General features: G+C 34.1%; 1 protein-coding gene across 3 annotated transcripts; it reads right to left on the bottom strand.

The window, feature by feature from the left end:
- Window positions 1–80: 80 nt before the first annotated feature.
- Window positions 81–10,219, bottom strand: LOC130808693 (elongator complex protein 2). Of its 3 annotated transcripts, none has more exons than XM_057674148.1 (11): window positions 9,988–10,219; window positions 9,724–9,854; window positions 9,547–9,634; window positions 8,234–8,319; window positions 7,164–7,317; window positions 4,864–5,024; window positions 4,085–4,753; window positions 2,605–2,920; window positions 2,236–2,453; window positions 1,547–1,724; window positions 81–924 (listed from the first exon to the last, which is right to left on the bottom strand). In XM_057674148.1, exons 2-11 carry the CDS (start codon window positions 9,850–9,852, stop codon window positions 416–418), a joined length of 2,508 nt encoding a protein of 835 aa, XP_057530131.1. In that variant the 5' UTR covers window positions 9,853–9,854; window positions 9,988–10,219; the 3' UTR covers window positions 81–415. The 3 variants fall into 3 exon arrangements, with proteins under 3 accessions (XP_057530131.1, XP_057530132.1, XP_057530133.1); XM_057674149.1 differs by having other exon boundaries at window positions 108–924; window positions 9,724–9,909; XM_057674150.1 differs by having other exon boundaries at window positions 110–924; window positions 9,724–9,909; window positions 10,016–10,205.
- Between the last annotated feature and the right edge of the window lie 6,942 nt (window positions 10,220–17,161).

A 17,161-nucleotide genomic window follows, 5' to 3' on the forward strand; every position in this document is an offset into this window, starting at 1 on the left:
TATCACATCTCTAAATGGTAACATATTAAAATGAATTTATAAATATAGAATGAACTCCAAGTATTTCAGTATGTATGAATCATAAAAATCAAAATCAAATTAAGATGAATTCTTAAATCATTCGGCCTGAAATCACTGATTTATGATTTACAGTGGTAATAAAAGAGATATTTCGACTTTACTGTAGTGAAGAAAAAATTAATTAAACAAGACAAGTATTATCATAAACCTTATTAAGTAGTTTTCCTAATAGATTACATTAAATTCTAAAAATCGATCCAAATATCTTAAATTACTAACCTTACCAACAAACAAATAATATATAAATATAAAAAGAAAAATAAAAGGACCACTCATGCAAAATTTGGATTAGCTAGCTTAACTTGCTATTGGAGCCTAACGATAGGAGAAAATGCTACCATTGACTAACATTCACCTCGAACACACGCACACAATTATCAGCTCCACAAGAAGCAAGCTGATTGTTTTGGCTGTCTTCTGTTTTCTCTGACTCTGAGCTTCTCCATGCCAAACGCTGCACGGTAGATGCGTGACACATAAAGGGATCCAACCGTGCTACAGCGTTAGCAGTAAATCCTGCGACCGATGTAGAGCCGTGCTCCGATCTTATACCCGAAAGAGACCATAGTTCTATGAAACCATTTTCTAATCCAACTGCTAATAGACCATGGTTTGTTTGACGTTCAAGACCGAGCCAAGACAATGCAGTAACACTGGATGGAAAAGGCGGCAAAGTCGACAACTGTTTGACGGAAGTTCTGCTCACGACAGACCATAACTTCACGGTCTTATCTCTCGACCCAGTTGCAAACTCATGACCAAAGGTATTCCAAGAGCACGCCCATATAATCCTTTTGTGAGCCTCTTGCCTCACTAGAAGCTCATAGTTGGTTTCATCCACACCTGAATAGAATAATGGGTATGAAAATTATGGATTGAAAAAAACAATTTACAGAAATATACATACATCAAGCATAGAGCTCAACTAAGTAGGATATTAATACAGGCAGCAGTGAAAAGATCACCAATAGCGTTCTCGTAATTAAGACTTTACAACAGGGCATGAAATAAAAATGAGGTCGTTTTATTACATGATCCGCTTTATGACAGATTCTGAGCTTTAGGGTGCTTCTAGACAGTTGTACACTTGTACCTCATTCAAACAATATGGTGAGGTACTATTTTGGATCCCATATCTTCGTCACTTTCAGCGAAAAATTTAAAACCACAATATTTTTTAAGATTCCAAAACGCACAATCACCGTCCATAGTCCACTCCGCATTACCGATCCACTTAACTATTCCAAACTATGTCATCCAAAACAACCAATACATCATCACTTGTGAGTTTAAAATATCACTGCAAAATTACATTTAGAATCTGAATCCCTGTACAACATAAATAACTCCCTAGTTTGTGCACACACCTTTAAAGACACTTCTTTTTAATGGATGGAATATGTAGAATTTAAGATCCAATAGACTTCTAAATGTCAGCATGAAATTCATTTAGAGGCAAAGTTACCTTCTCTTTTGATGGAGAAGACAGAAAACTGACGATCCCTCGAGACAGACAGAAGTAAACTGTCATCATGAGAGAATTCCATCTGTGTCACAGTCAAGCTATGAGACTGTAAACGACCAACTGCTTTCCATGAACCAACTTCCCACAGCCATATTTCTGCCACTGACATTGTCTGGGCCTGCATAAATAAAGATTGTCAAGATATCAGTGTTTCCAACTTACATTTGCAACCTCAACAAGATGACGAAAAACAGTCAAGGTGCTGAGGAGGATAAAAGGGCAAACACATAATTACAAGAAGGGAACTAGTGGTTTTCCATCAACGAAATCTAATGGCTCTATCCTTTTCCAGCATATAATCACAAATAAGGAAGATAACATTATGGGAAGTACTAAAGTAGCCAAACTGTCAAACTTGTAATATCCATTAGGAATAAGAGATCTTATTCACTGCATTAAGCCAAAAGAGGACAACAAAACTGGAAGAGAATTTATAATATTATTTTTATAAGATGTTTGAATCTCAACTTGAAACTAAAAAGCTTAATAATTTACCAAAATCGGATAAGACACATTTTTTAGCTGTCCAAATCCGTTAAGTAATCTGATTTGAAAAAGAGTTCAAGAACATAGTCCTAGACAAAGCCACAAGATGGCATGAACAATAGCAAATAGTTTTACACCCTTACCTTGCAAGAAGAAGCGACAAGCTTTCCCTCATGGTCGCAACACAAAGAAAACAATTCATTCCCATGACCATAAAGCTTGTGCGATTCTGGCCACAATGTATGCCATCCCAGTTGGTCCTCAATAGGTGGTTTGGTCAATGTAACAGGTACTGCTTCAGGAACAGTTTCGAGGGTGTCGATTGCTTCACTGTCAGGTCTCTCGGGAGCCTCCTGTACAGCTGCACACAAAGCATTTATTAAAAACTACAGCCTCATCACATTATTAACAGTTTCTTTATCAAGGTACGCCCAAGTGCAAAAATGCAACATAGTTATCAAAAGAATTCTATTTATTTTTAAAAAACTAAAAAAGAAAGAGTAAGAAGTCACCATTAACATATATAGGTTTTTGTGAAAGCCCAAGAGCAGACATGTTTGCCCCTAAAATTTTCACATCCAGCTGAATGTCTTCCTGGAGATCGGATTCACTGGAAACAGCACAGTTTAATGTCCTCAGAAAAGATAGAGGGGCTTCAAACACTCTGGCCACTTTCTCATCAGCTCCACAAACAAATCGGTGATTCCCCTTCCCTTGTATGATCGTCACGCAATTAAGATCATGACCATGAACTTGAGGACGAGCAATTTCATGCCAGGAGCCTTGATCTCCCATGCCACTCAACCATGGAGCAAAAATTCGAGTTGTCTGCAAAATATCCAGTATTATAAAAACCCCACTTTATGGGGAGCCAAAGTAGCAAAAGTTCAGTGCACCAACGGTAGGAAAAAAAACACTACCGGCCCGTTTGGTTAATGGTACTAAATGGTGGTAATGAGAATGATTTATAGTGTAAAATTTCATCAAAAGTTCCATATCATTCCCATGGTAATGAAACTCTGATCACAAAAAAGTTTTTTTGTTTATAAATTTCCATTACCACCTCTTCCAATAGTAATGCATTGAAATGAATTTTACGAAGAAAATGAGATGATTGAAGTTGAACAAGCATGGCCATCAAGGCAGCCAAAAGATTTTTCAACTAAAATTACACTAATTTTTCATTCCCATTACCACCTACCAAACGGGCCGTACAAGTAAGAGAAATTGCAACTAATTACTAAACTAAAACAGGCCCCTTCAACCTAGCCCTAGGGCATTCTAATTCAAGTCTGATCTCAAATTAAATGAGAAGAATTCTTAAACTGAAGAAAGAAAAGAATTTGAAGTGTTAGATCAATGTGACTTAATGACCTGTTTATTGACATGTTCATAAATAAGTAAAATTTTAATGGCATGGATGTAGCTAAAGGGTCCCCAAACACAATATTTTCCTCCAACCATACTTGTCAAAAGAAAACACTACTTCTCACAAATTGAATCAATCTCTACTCTCCCACCACCTCTCTTTCTCTCCCTCTCTCAAATACGAACCATATAATCATGGAATTGATTTTCTTAGTTATAAATAGTAATAGAACGAGCCAAATAAAGTATAATCTTTATTATTGATCTCACTTTATTCTTTTCTTCATGTCCATTCTCAAAGGGGCAAAGATTTATATTTCTTTGGTTTAGATTATAATGGACTATATAAAAATGACACTTTAGATCAAGTGTATATTTTTACTGATCTAAAGTTGCATATGATGTTTGTCACTAAGGGTCAATCAAAGCTATTAATGACATTGGGTAATTTAATGTAATGTGATGTAGCGGACCCTATATGTTACATTCATGTTCACAGTAACTTATATTAGGAAATATTCCCACATATCAGTTGAATGTAGTTACAATGATGGACTTTTACATTTACATTTTACAGGAAAAACAAATAAAAGGACAGGGATACAGTGGTGAGGAAGAACATACCTGATCATGACTGACTGATAGCAAGAATTTACCGGACCTGGCCCAACCGATGTCAGATACAGCTGCATAATGTCCAGAAGGAACTTTCTGAGGCTGCCAATTGTGAGAATCAATACCAACATCTTTCCAGAGATGGAAAGACCCACCATATCCATGTGCCAAAATGGCATCCCCATTTGGACTCCAGTGCCCACCATAAAAACCCAACGCACAATGACTAAGCTCCCCCACAGTGACAACATTCATCCAGATGCCAGAAATTTTCTCAGGTTTCCAGATCATCATAGTCTTGTCCATCGATGCAGATAAAATGCTTTGAGGTTGTAGGTGCCCATTGTTTTCTGTGGATGTACTAGAAGGTGGCTGCCACTGGACTGAATACACCCAGTCCTCATGTCCAATAAGGAGAGATTCTAGTGATATCTGATAGGTGGACAGCCCAGACACAAATAGAGGACCTTCGATGTATGAAGCTAAACCAATTACATCCTTCCTTTCAGACTTACCTGAGGTATCAGATAAGACCATTTTCCATATGCGTATAGTTTTATCCTGAGAAGAACTCACAAGTAACAAAGTATCTCTTGCCCCCTTCTTGCCTACAGCTAAAGAGAAATCCAAACTTCTTATCCAATCTAAATGTCCCTTGAGTTCACAAGCACGAACAAACTGAATCCACCGGTATAAGCAAAATAAGAAAACTAAAACCTCGATCCATAGAATGAACCAGAGAAAAAAAAGTAAAAAGAACATTAGAAAAGAGGAGAACTCATCTACACCTTTCCTGTCCTCTCTCCGGAATAGATATGAACCTTGTTATCCAAACCTCCCATGGCCAGGACCACGCGTCCTGTATTATCAAGTAGCTCTGCTAATGCGAGTGCAACCATTGTTTTTGAACCAACAAAGAGAGACTCAAGATGTGACAATTTGCAGTCCCCTGAAAATAATCAGATCAATAAAACCATTACCTCGGGTTCTAATGCACACAAAACACTCACAATTAAGATAATGGATCTACACACAGTCCAACAAAAAAGAAGGTAAATCCGTATTACTTAGATAAAAAGTCCTATAAAGCACCATCAATTGGGTAAAGAACGATACAAGTAAGCAAATTGTGAGTATCTTGAACACTAGGAGGTTGTGGATCTCGGATCAGTTACTGCCCACACGACTCTACCTAGGTACATAAACGAGATATAAATTAAGGGAAAACGAACCCAAAACAAAAAACCCTAGATCTAAAATTTTTTTTTATGGTATTTGGAAGCTGTATCTGTGGGGATTATGCACATCAAAGCAAAGTGATTCCAACAATATTTTAATTGGTGATCTTCAGCAAGTGGGTAACATAGAGAAGGAGAAAGAGAAAGGGGGTTGAGAAAAAGAGAAAGAACAATCTACCATAGACACTATCCATATGCAGCAACACAGTCTAGAAGGTAAAAAGAATTATATGCACATGATTTTCATTGATCTATAATAGGCATTCACAAAGCACCATGAAGTTACTTTGGTGGGCTCTGGCAAACAAAGGTCCGCACATATTTATATCATCTAAGATATGTATGAGTGTAAATCAATGTTTGGACCAGCCAAAGATTTCTTATCACAACTGATTTACATGAAAGTTTTCATTTAAATATTTAAGTTTTTTTTTTGATAGAAATGTTATCAAAATAAATTATGTTTGAAATAAGCTTTATTCTGTTCAAGTTTCAAAACGACAAAATAATAAATAAGATAAAAAATTATTTTTTTTTTTTTTTGCAATTAAGAGTAATATATTAACTCCGAAAAACCTTTTACAACCTTGGCTATAAAAGGAAAAAAAACACCACTCTAAACACGAAAGGAAGGCACCAACCACAACAAAACCGCCAACAAGAAAGGCCAAACAAACCAAAACAAGAAAGCCAAAATATACAATAAGGCTATCTTTCCTATCATCCTTAAGTCTAGAAGCAACATAAAAGATGACATTGTTAGCCATATGCCGAGCCCGTAAGTCTTTCCCTTCAAAAATCTTAGCATTCCTTTGGAGCCAAGTTTAGAATAACATCTCAGTCCAAACCATTACAGAAAAAATAATTTATACATAATAGTTTATTCTATTCTTTTATATACATAATAGTTTATACTATACTAACTTTTTCATGAAAAAAATAAAAAATTTGTCATGTCCATATGACCATGTCATTTTCAGTGTATCCATTCCATTGACAAGTTCGACCCTTGAACACATGGTCAAGCATCAATCCCCATGACCCTGGCTGGGTGAAAGCCATTTAATGGCATTCGGATAATACAATGTTGTATGCTTCTTTTTATAGGCACGTCAAAGACTTAAGGCATTATTCTATCAAAAGCATACTCTGAAGTATGTGTGTACGTAAATTGTATGTGAGAATAATCTATGATAAAAAGGATTGAATCATAACATGAGGAGGAGCACAATGGTTTTGATATTTAGTCCAAATACATATGATGTATTAAAGAACATTGGATTCTAGAAGAGATCAAATGCTCCAAAAGGTTAGTGATGGTCCAAGAACCATACGGTGTGCATAGAATTGTTTGCGTGGGGGCTTCATATCTTCCTTATGGATTCTTTAGTATAATGGCTGGCTCATTGAAGTCATATTCTCAAATAAGGTGCACATGCATCTAAAGATATGTATGTTTATTTAAAATAAATAAGGAAAGAAAGCACTTCATGACTAATTATTATGTGGATTTGAGACAAAATTGGAATCGTGAGGTTTTCAAGGTATAGTAGTACTCCACATGGAAATCTTTTTCACGTTTATCATTTGACATTGTCAGCCATGGTTGGGATGCCACTCTTACTTCAGTTCTTCTAGTACTTGTTTCTTGTTGATGACATCCCCCTTGGAGATATCTACACAGATGTTACTTAAAATTCAAACAAAATCAAATGGTCTAGATGGACCACATGCTCAAAATACAACTTTTCACAATTAAGATCATTGTACCACACGCCAATTCAAACAAATCATTACATGCATCAAATAGGTGCATATATTATGTAATGTGGTACACAAATATAACCCACCTCCTGTAGTAACTGGCAAGATGATTTCCCAGATGTTCACATTACCATCAGAAGAAGTTGAAGCAAAAATTGCTTCAGTTGAAGAAAACATTATTCCTGATATGCATGTCACACCCTTCTTATGTGGTTGTGGTACAGTCAATACATGCCTCCACTGGACAGATAAGCAAAGCTACACTTAGTTAATAGTAAAAAAAGATAAATAGGCCAACTTTATGTGAACATAAATTATTCATATAGCCAAACAGGATATAAAACAAGTGAGCATAAAAAGTTGATGATCCAGTATGGTAGATAAGATTTACACAACAATATGAAAGAAAATTTGCATAATGAATACTCTTCTTTATCCAAAAGGATTGGGAATGAAGACACAGCTATATAAGATCTAATCAACCCCCTTCTCTCCCTTCCTCTCTAGTCTTTCCCTTCGTGCATAGTGAATATCCCTCTTTTCTAAAAGGATTCGGTATTCCATATGAAGAAGCACACCTCTAGAATGGTTGAAATACTGATCAGCCATTATGCAACATGTGTAAGTTAGGCAAGGTTAAAAGTAGCACATCCTCCTTCCCCACAACCCCCTCTTTCCCTTCGAGTTTAGTGAATACCCTTCTTTTCTCATAAGGATTGCGAAAAGAGACTTAGGCACTAGCTTTATAAGGACTGATATAATGCTCACCAGCAAAGGCAAATCAAGCTAGGTTAGGTGTCTTACGAAAAGGCGATAACCCTTAAAAATACAAGAGAAAATAAATTGACTACAGCTTAAATCAACAACCATGTTGTATAAACATAGCATATTGATAGTGTCAAGAATGAAATTACAATCTCAAGGCTAAGCAAAACAGTCAGATAGCGAAAGTAAAAAAAATATATGTATTTGTTTTTCTTTTCATATAGCAAAGACATAACTTAACATGACATTATACATACTACGAGAAGGAAACAAGATGTTAGATCACTGAAAAACATATACAAAGCATTCCTTAATATACCCATTCAGCAACTCATAATAGCTGTGGGGCTAGAATGAAGCAAAACTGTTAATTAAAAAAAATTGAAGGTACCTTTCCATCCGTGAGAGAGACTTCCCATAACATTATGATACCATTGGCATCCCCAGAAAGCAAATAATGATGGCTTAATTGTTGAGCTGCATCAGGAAGATATTCTAAATCAAAAACAAGAGAAATGTAGTATACACTACAACATTCCAACATTCTGATACCCAATGTCATAAAGTGGCTCCTATCAAGGCTAGGTTTGTGGGTTTGGATATACACAACCTTACTCGTTTTAGTGATAACAAAAAGGTTGATTCTGATTGACCATTGTTAGCAGACATCAACAACTTCACGTAAATATGAAGTGTACTCTAGAGGCACCAAGATAGTCCTTTCATTCAGATTCATGTCACTATAATTACATGCCATCCATAAAAAATTTCACCTTAAGTATTCAAACTCAAAAGCAATCAGATTCTCGAGTAAAATATAAATAGCTCAATAATTGTTAGGAGAGTTAGACGCCACTCTAGTGGGTTCTTAAAGGAAGCCTGAAATTTGATCAAAACCCAGCATGTGAATGCTCTCAGAAAGTTGATTAATTCTATTGTTCAAATTAATTTTTGACGTGCTAACTCGCCCTTGCTTAGATTGAGTAATAAAGGCCGGTGAGAAAACGGAACTAGTTTCATGATAATAAGGATTTTTTTCCTTTGAAACAGAACTATGTGTAATCTTTTATGCTACGCTTGAGTGGAAGGAAATAAAAAGAAATGGAATGGAAGGGAAATGGAGGGATTGCATATCTCTTCATTTAAATACCAAGGAGAGAAGGAAATGGCGGGAAGGCAATTGGAGGGGAGAACTCCATAATATATACAACAAAATGGAAAGATATAGAATGTGTTTTGTATGAGAAATGAAAATAAAATGGAAAGGGAATGCTTAAAGAAGGGTAACAGTATTATTAATCATTATTAGTATTATTAACTGTATGGTACAAAGAGGGGTAAGGGTATGAGAATAGAAAGAGACGAGACTAAGAGAATGAGTTTGCTTGTTTATTTATTACCTTCCATGTCATCGTTGTAACAAAGTAAAGGAATTACCTATAGCAAATTAATAACATTACCCACGCAACCAAAACAAACATAAGATAATGGATTTTCTTATTTGATTCAATTTCAAACCCTTACAAAAAGAGAATAAAAACCAAACACCCCTTAATGGATAAGCAAGTGCATAGCCAATCCCAAATCCCAATCTAATTGCCAGAACATAGTTGATATCACTATCTCAATCGAGAAAACGAAGCTAAGCTACAAAAGCTTAAGAATCACACATTAAAGAAGGAAAGGAGAATAGAGAATAAAAACCTCTGAAAGCAAATTTGGAGGAGGGAAGCCAATAAGTACAGTTGACAGCAGCATTGTGACCAGGGAGTGTAGTCAAAATCTGAGCTTTCTGCAACCCACATAAACAATAATGATTTAACTTAAATTTGAAGCAGTAAATGAAGAATATGGTGTACAAGAAGAAGAAATAGAACCAACCTGGGGACAGAAAATAGCGACAGCATTATGGGCACCAAAAGCAACTAAATTAGAAGCACCCCAAGAAACGTTGTTCACGATTCTATTGCAACCTGCTCCAATGAAAGCTCTCTCTACTTGGCACTTCATCGCTGATAAATTGAAAATATTAAGGCGAATTTGAACGGAAAAACATAAGCTGAAACCCTAATTTGAAAGAAAAATTCAATATCATATAAGTTATTTTGATTGAAGACAACAAACAAACAATTAACAAAAACTAACCTAAAAGGATAATTGGTGCAAGAATTACTTGAAAATATGAGTAGAAAGTGCGAAGATTTTGTTAAAAAAAAAAATTTTGATAGTTAGCCGGAAAGGGTTGTGGATTGCTTCATTATAACAAGGAGAAATACTCCAGGAGGATCATGAATTGGAACACATTTAGAAACTAGAAAGTATACTAGAAAATAGAAATCCTGCTTTAGCGGCTCGACTTTAGTATTTTTCAAAGAATAGAGATCAATTTCTATTTCTTTCTAGGTTAAATAGCCCCAACTTCTACTGTGAGACCGTCTTATATAAGAAGTTGTTGGTTTTTTAACAAATTTTTTATAAAAAGTTTTCACTGTAAGGCATGTCTCATACTTAGTTTAAATAGCTTGATAATTAAAACTTTTAGCTTATGGGCTTCATATTTTTTAAGGTCGTCTCATCGTTAGATGTCTCATACAAAACACGTTGGTTTTTTTAGGGTGTGATCGTGGAACTAAGATTTAAACAAATGTAGTGTAAGTTATGTAACTATCGAAGTATTATATATCCCTTTTTTTAATTTGTTATATTTAAAAAAATTGTAAAATAATTGGTAAAGAAACAACTCAATGTGACCGAATAGTACTTTTAAACTTGGATTTGGTTTTGGATAGACATGACAAATAATTTAAAATTAAGAAAAGATAAAAAGTAAAATAAAGAAAAAATGCACAAATCAGAAAATTGAGTAATTTCATTTCATAAAATAATTAAGTTGAAAATAGTTTAAGAAAGTAATATAATAAGTTGAAGAAAAGCAATTTGGGTACAAAAGGTAACATCAAATAAGCCAATTCATTCAATCAGTTAATTCATAACGAACAAACACATTTTCCAATTATTATTATTAATTGATGTGAGGGAAGAAGACAAGGAAAAATAAAGAAGAATGTTTTGAGAAATGACATTGGAATTATTAATTATTTATTTGTTATGTTTTTTGTAATTAAATATAGTTTTCACTTTATATTTGATTTTTACTAACTAATTTTACTAATTTTAATTGATTGTAACTGATTTTTAATTATAAATTTTAACTGAGTTGTACTAATTAAAACTAATTTTTTTATTGATACTAACTAATTTTATTTGATTTTTACGAACTAAAATTGATGTTTATTAATTTATTTTATTATTAAGGTGAGCTAAACAGAATTGCAAATTTTCTTTTAAAAAGTGGAATTGATTATTGAGTAACTTAAGTAGAAAATGAGAAAATATTAATTTTATAAACAGTTAATTTTGGACGAGACCATCTCAATGTGAGACGGATAGCCCAATCAGCCTTGTTTCCGTAATGAAATGAGGAACTGCAAGAGACACTTGAAATACCTAAAGTGAAGTGTTATCAAAGTCAGCGGTCAACGAATTGGAAGTGAGATGTAACCCTTACGGGGAAGTGACCTGAGGTCCTGCAACACAACATATTAGCCTTACTCGGGGTGATTTCCCGGAAAACCCCTCCGACGATCAAGTTAGATCGGAGATGAGAGATAAGTGAATGAACGATAATAAATTGAATGCAAGAATATAAATAGCTGGATATTGATTGTTTATATTTTTGTAGACTGGTGAAAATGATGGTGAGCAGAGATTTTGGCAGAGTTTCGGTATAGTATTTTTTCTCAGGGAGGTAAATGATGCTGATTGTATCTATTTATAATTATAGAGAGGGAGTTATTGTAACATCCGTATTTTTTATAAAAAAAAAATAATAATAATAAATAAATAAATAAATTTCAGAAATTTTAAAAATAATAATAATAAAAAACTCCCCATTAACAAATAACTTCCCACTTCTCCCTCTAAATCTTATAACTAACTTCACTTACCTATTATAAATTAAACCAATCACCTTTAATTCATTCACATTATTACTCACATTTCCTTTTTTTTCTCCTACAAAGTACTTCCTCCATCTTCCAATTGCTTAAAATTCAGTCAAGAAAACGCAAGATTTCGATATTAAAGACAGCGTATTCGTAGACAGAGATTATTAGGAGCGTACGTTGTCTAGGATCGCGTGACAAGGTAATTCTCAATGTCCATCTAATTAGGACTATCTCGTTAGTATTATGTGCTAAGTGATAATTAATGTGTTTAAATGGGTGCATGATTTGATATGACATTATTTTGTATGATATTCTGTTTTATATATTCTCAAATTATATTTTGTCAAACTTGAATTTATAATTACTATTTTGATAAAATTTATATATATAATTTTTTATATAACGAAATTAGATACGGTTTAATTTGAAAGAGAAATACTTATAATATTATTATTTTGATGAAAGTTATATTATTATTTTAATAATAATTTTAAATGCGATTGAATTTGGGAGAAAAATATTATGATATTAATATTGCAATTGAATATTCTTGAGATATATTTTTCTTGGGAAAACCTATGATCAAAAAATAAAATGTATAATGTATGTTTGATTATATGTTTGTGTGCTCGCGACTAATTATTAAAATATATTAAATCACATAAAGTGTAACATGAGGAAAATGAAGCTCTTATATTTGTTGTCATCCAAGTATAAGGGTGATGAACAAGTTGTCCTGTTTGGTTAGTATAGCTGCCGACATGTATTATTATTTCTGATACTTGATACGATGTTTGGTCTTCCTTCTATTTATTGTGATCCAAGTAGAAAGAGTGTGCACATTAGGGTTCCCTGAGACTACTCTGCTTGTAGCAGGAGCGGCACTCTCGTTACATAATTAACATTAATAATTATACTTAAGATAAATAATGCGGAAGTGTAAAACGCCGAACTGCTAAAAACCATTTGAAATAAAAAAAATGTTCAAAACATAAGTAAAAATATATCTTACAACTGAGAAAATATAAAATAAGGTTTACTTAAATACGATAAAAAAACATAAGTACAATATAGTCATCAAGTAAAATCATTGAAGCTAAGTCCTCGATAGAATAATTAAAGTTGCGGCCTGGATCGAAACCTGAGCTAATTTTTTTTCCTGCAAAATACTGTCATCCATAATACGGATGACAGCCGATTAAATCGGTCAGCGATAAAGCCGAGTACAATTTTCTCAATAAGCTTATGATGCGATAGTTAAATCATGCTTACAAAATAATCATCAAGCACAATATAGAAGGTTATTACTCATTATTGACCTTTACTAAGCCATTAAGTTACATTCTCAATACTTGCAGAAGTTCATTACTGCTACTAAATACTTGGTAACCTTAATGCTTATTTAATCAAGTTCAATTAAGCCTCATAGCTTTACCATCATAGCACATCACAAGATCACAACAATAATGACAACTGATATATGTAAGGGTCTAGTTAGGTGAGGACCGTAGTCCTAATTCCTAACTGTGGTGGGAGTCGTCACTCCTCTCAATACTGTTATGCTCGAGACTTCACAGGATGGGTTTTTCTCGGACCCCCTGTCTGACACCGCATTTTACGTGCCGGCTAACACGGACGCCGGGATTTTACATGCCGGTCCATGGTTCGACGTTACCTTACTATCAGAGTCATACAATCAATATCATGCAATATCAAACAAGACTCTAAACCGAAATAGTTTACATTCTTATAAGTCAAACTTCCACTAGTCAAATTTTTGACAATTCTACCCTTTTAGTAGAAACAAATTACTAGTATCTAATAAATTAATATTTAATTAAATAACAAATTTTCGTAGCTATACTAAGATTCCTGAGGCTAAACTAAGTCATTATTGTGTCATAAATAATCATAACAGTCAAGGGTAATATTTCTAAGTACTTAATAACATATTTTATCAAATAACCAGTAAAATAGTAAAACGGATCTATCATCACTATAAAAATAACATAATCCGACAAATTATTAAGGGTCCAAAATCTATATGAAATGAGTTTTCAAGAAAAACAATGCTAAGCATTTTAACAAATTTGTTTGACTATTTTACCGATAAACCGATTAATAATTCTTTATAATTACTTGAGTCCAACAAAAAAATATCAAAACACCAAGATGATATGAAATCATTTTAAACACATAAGTTTATTTAACTAGTAAAATTCATATATATCTATATTATCATATTAATCAAAAATTTCCATATATATGACTTTTTTTTTTTTTGAGTGTCCCAAAAGTATTATTGTTTTGACGAAAATATCACTAAACTGGATATAACTTTAATATTACCATATAAAGTTTAAATGACTAAAATAAAATCATGTTGATCATGCTTTTATATTATCGAGTAACCATAAATAAATATCACATAACGAGAGAGTTAAGAAAATGTGTACCATTTTCCTCCGAAGGTGGTGCTAAACCAAGTAAGAGAATAATAATAGAAAAATAAGAACTTAAGGAAATAAGTTCCAAAAGAAAGTCTTCAAGGTTCCAAGCTTCAAAGAAGTAGATCTTCAATTACCCAAAAGAAAAAGATATCCAAGCTCCAAAAGATAATACTTGACTTTTTAAAAGTTGATGATTATCGGCTTAAGAAGTGATAAGATCAAGCTCCATCTTCATTTGATTCTTCAACAAATAAAAAGGGTATAAAGTTAGTAAGATGTTAATGAAGTGAAGATATAAGAAAGAATGGTAGAAAGATTTGATGATGGGGGTGTAAGTGATCTCATGGCTAAGGAGGGGTATTTATAATGGGTTTTGGGCAACTTTTTAGTTCATAAGATTGTATGAAAAAGAAGGTTAACTTGTGTAAGTGATTTAGAGTGTGTAAGTGAATGTGTAAGAGTTGGAGTGTGTAAGTGGATGTGTAAGAATTTGGAGTGTAGAAGAAGGTTAACTTGTGTAAGGAAATGGTGATAGCTTGTGTAAGTGATGAACATTATGGATTGATGTAGAAAGGATTTTGATTCATCAAATTTTTGTTCTAGTTTATGCTAGTGAAATGTTTTAGATTAATGGGAAAGTATGATTAAGGTTTGATTATGAAAATATGAAAGTTTACTTAGAAAATTTTAGTTAAAACTATACTTAAAGTTAATAAAAAAATATAGTTAATTTTTAGGTATAAAATAATTAAATCAAAGTTTTAAAGTTAAAATGATAAGTAGTAAAGTTAGTTTAAGGAAACGAAATTGAAACGTAACGTTTTAATAAAACCGTAAATATAATATTAAAATTTTACTTTTTGTAGTATAAAATAATAAAATAATATTTTAGTGCTTATAAAGAAATTTAAGAATATAAATATATTTTTAAGTTTAATATTTGGAAGAAATTACAAAAATCGGAATAAGGTTTAGAATTAAAGGTGATTTGAATTAGATAACCAAAGGATTAGGAATTCGAAAAGAAATTTCGGAAGAAGATTAAGATTAAGAAATTTGAGCCTGTTACAACTCTTTCCCCCTTTAGATAGTTTCGTCCCGAAACTAGGACTTAACAAAAAGGTTAGGATAACGCTCTCTCATGTCGACTTCTTTTTCCCAAGTCGCCTCTTCAACCCCGTGGTTTGACCACAAAACCTTGACCAATGGAATCCTCGAATTTCTCAACTCTTTTACTCGGGTATCTAAGATCCTGATTGGTCGTTCCTCATACACCAAAGACTCTTCAATCAAAAGCGGCTCGTGAGCTAGAACATGAGACGGATCATGAACATACTTCCTCAACTGTGAAACATGGAACACATTATGAACTTTTGCTAAACTTGGAGGTAAAGCCAACTCATAAGAAACTTCCCCGACTCTCCTTAGGATCTCAAAAGGTCCAATAAATTTTGGACTCAACTTTCCTCGAACTCCAAAACGCTGGACACCTCTTGTAGGTGAAACCTTTAGGAAAACCTTGTCGCCAACCTCAAATTGCAACATCTTTCGACGATTATCAGCATAACTCTTTTGTCGGCTCTGTGCTGCTCTCATGTTCTGTTGAACAATCTTCAACGCATCAATGGATTCCTGAATCACATCTGGACCTTCGGGAATGGTCCTATCCATCAAATCCCAACACAAAGGTACTCGACACTTCCTTCCATAAAGAGCTTCATACGGTGCCATCCTAATACTAGATTGGAAACTGTTGTTGTAGGCGAACTCCACCATCGGTAATTTATCTTCCCAAGAACCCTCAAAGTCCAACACACAACATCTCAAAAGATCCTCTAAAGTCTGAATAGTTCTCTCAGTCTGACCATCAGTCGCAGGATGAAAAGCAGTACTCAAGCACAACTTACTCCCAAAAGCTTCCTGCAACTTTTCCCAAAACCTCGATAAAAACTTCGGATCCCTATCAGAAACAATAGTCCTCGGAACACCATGAAGTCTGACAATCTCTCGGACATAGGCATCTGCTAATTGCTTAGCCCCCCAAGTATTCTTCATTGGCACAAATCTAGCGACCTTGGTCAATCTATCAACAATGACCCAAATAACATCATTCCCTCGCTGGGTCCTTGGCAGCCCTACCACAAAGTCCATAGAAATCGAGTCCCACTTCCAATCTGGGACAGGCAACGGTTGAAGCAACCCTGAACTCTTTTGTCTCTCGAACTTTACCCTCTGGCAGACTAGGCACTTAGACACAAAATCAGAGACATCTTTCCTTAGACCTTTCCACCAAAATATCTCTCTTATCTCCTCAATCATCTTATCTCGACCTGGATGCAAATGAAATAAACTTTGATGACCTTCCTTCAAAATCTCAATCTTCAATTCAAATTGATTTGGAACACACAATCTACCGTTCATCCTCAACTCTCCTCTTTCTCCTAACTCAAAAGCATCAGTCTCATTTTTCTCAACTCTATGGATCAACTCAACAATCTCTGGATCCTCAAGTTGTGCCTCAATTATACGATCAAACAAAGTGGGTTGTATAGTCATTGCTCCCAAATACTGACCAACCTCGTGTCGACTACAAATCTCTAATCTCAAACTCTGCATCTCACGATACAACTCCCATGGTACAGACATAATGGCATTCACAGACACTCTCGGTCTCCTACTTAAGGCATCAGCTACCTTATTCGCTTTTCCAGGGTGGTACACAATTTCAAGATCATAATCCTTAATAACCTCAAGCCACCGCCTTTGGCGCATGTTCAATTCTTTTTGGTTGAAGACATACCTCAAATTTTGATGATCAGTGTAGATCTTACACGGTAACCCATACAAATAATGTCTCCACAA

This window comes from Amaranthus tricolor, chromosome 3, assembly GCF_026212465.1.
Source record: "Amaranthus tricolor cultivar Red isolate AtriRed21 chromosome 3, ASM2621246v1, whole genome shotgun sequence".
Lineage (NCBI taxonomy): Eukaryota > Viridiplantae > Streptophyta > Magnoliopsida > Caryophyllales > Amaranthaceae > Amaranthus > Amaranthus tricolor.

Coding starts and splice junctions, on each gene's coding strand:
- LOC130808693 (XM_057674148.1), bottom strand. CDS start 9,852: ATGAAGTGCCAAGTAGAGAGAGCTTTCATTGGAGCAGGTTGCAATAGA. Junction 8,320..9,546: donor CTCCAAATTTGCTTTCAGAG/GTTTTTATTCTC, acceptor TTCCTGATGCAG/CTCAACAATTAAGCCATCAT. Junction 2,454..2,604: donor AAAACCTATATATGTTAATG/GTGACTTCTTAC, acceptor CTTTGTGTGCAG/CTGTACAGGAGGCTCCCGAG.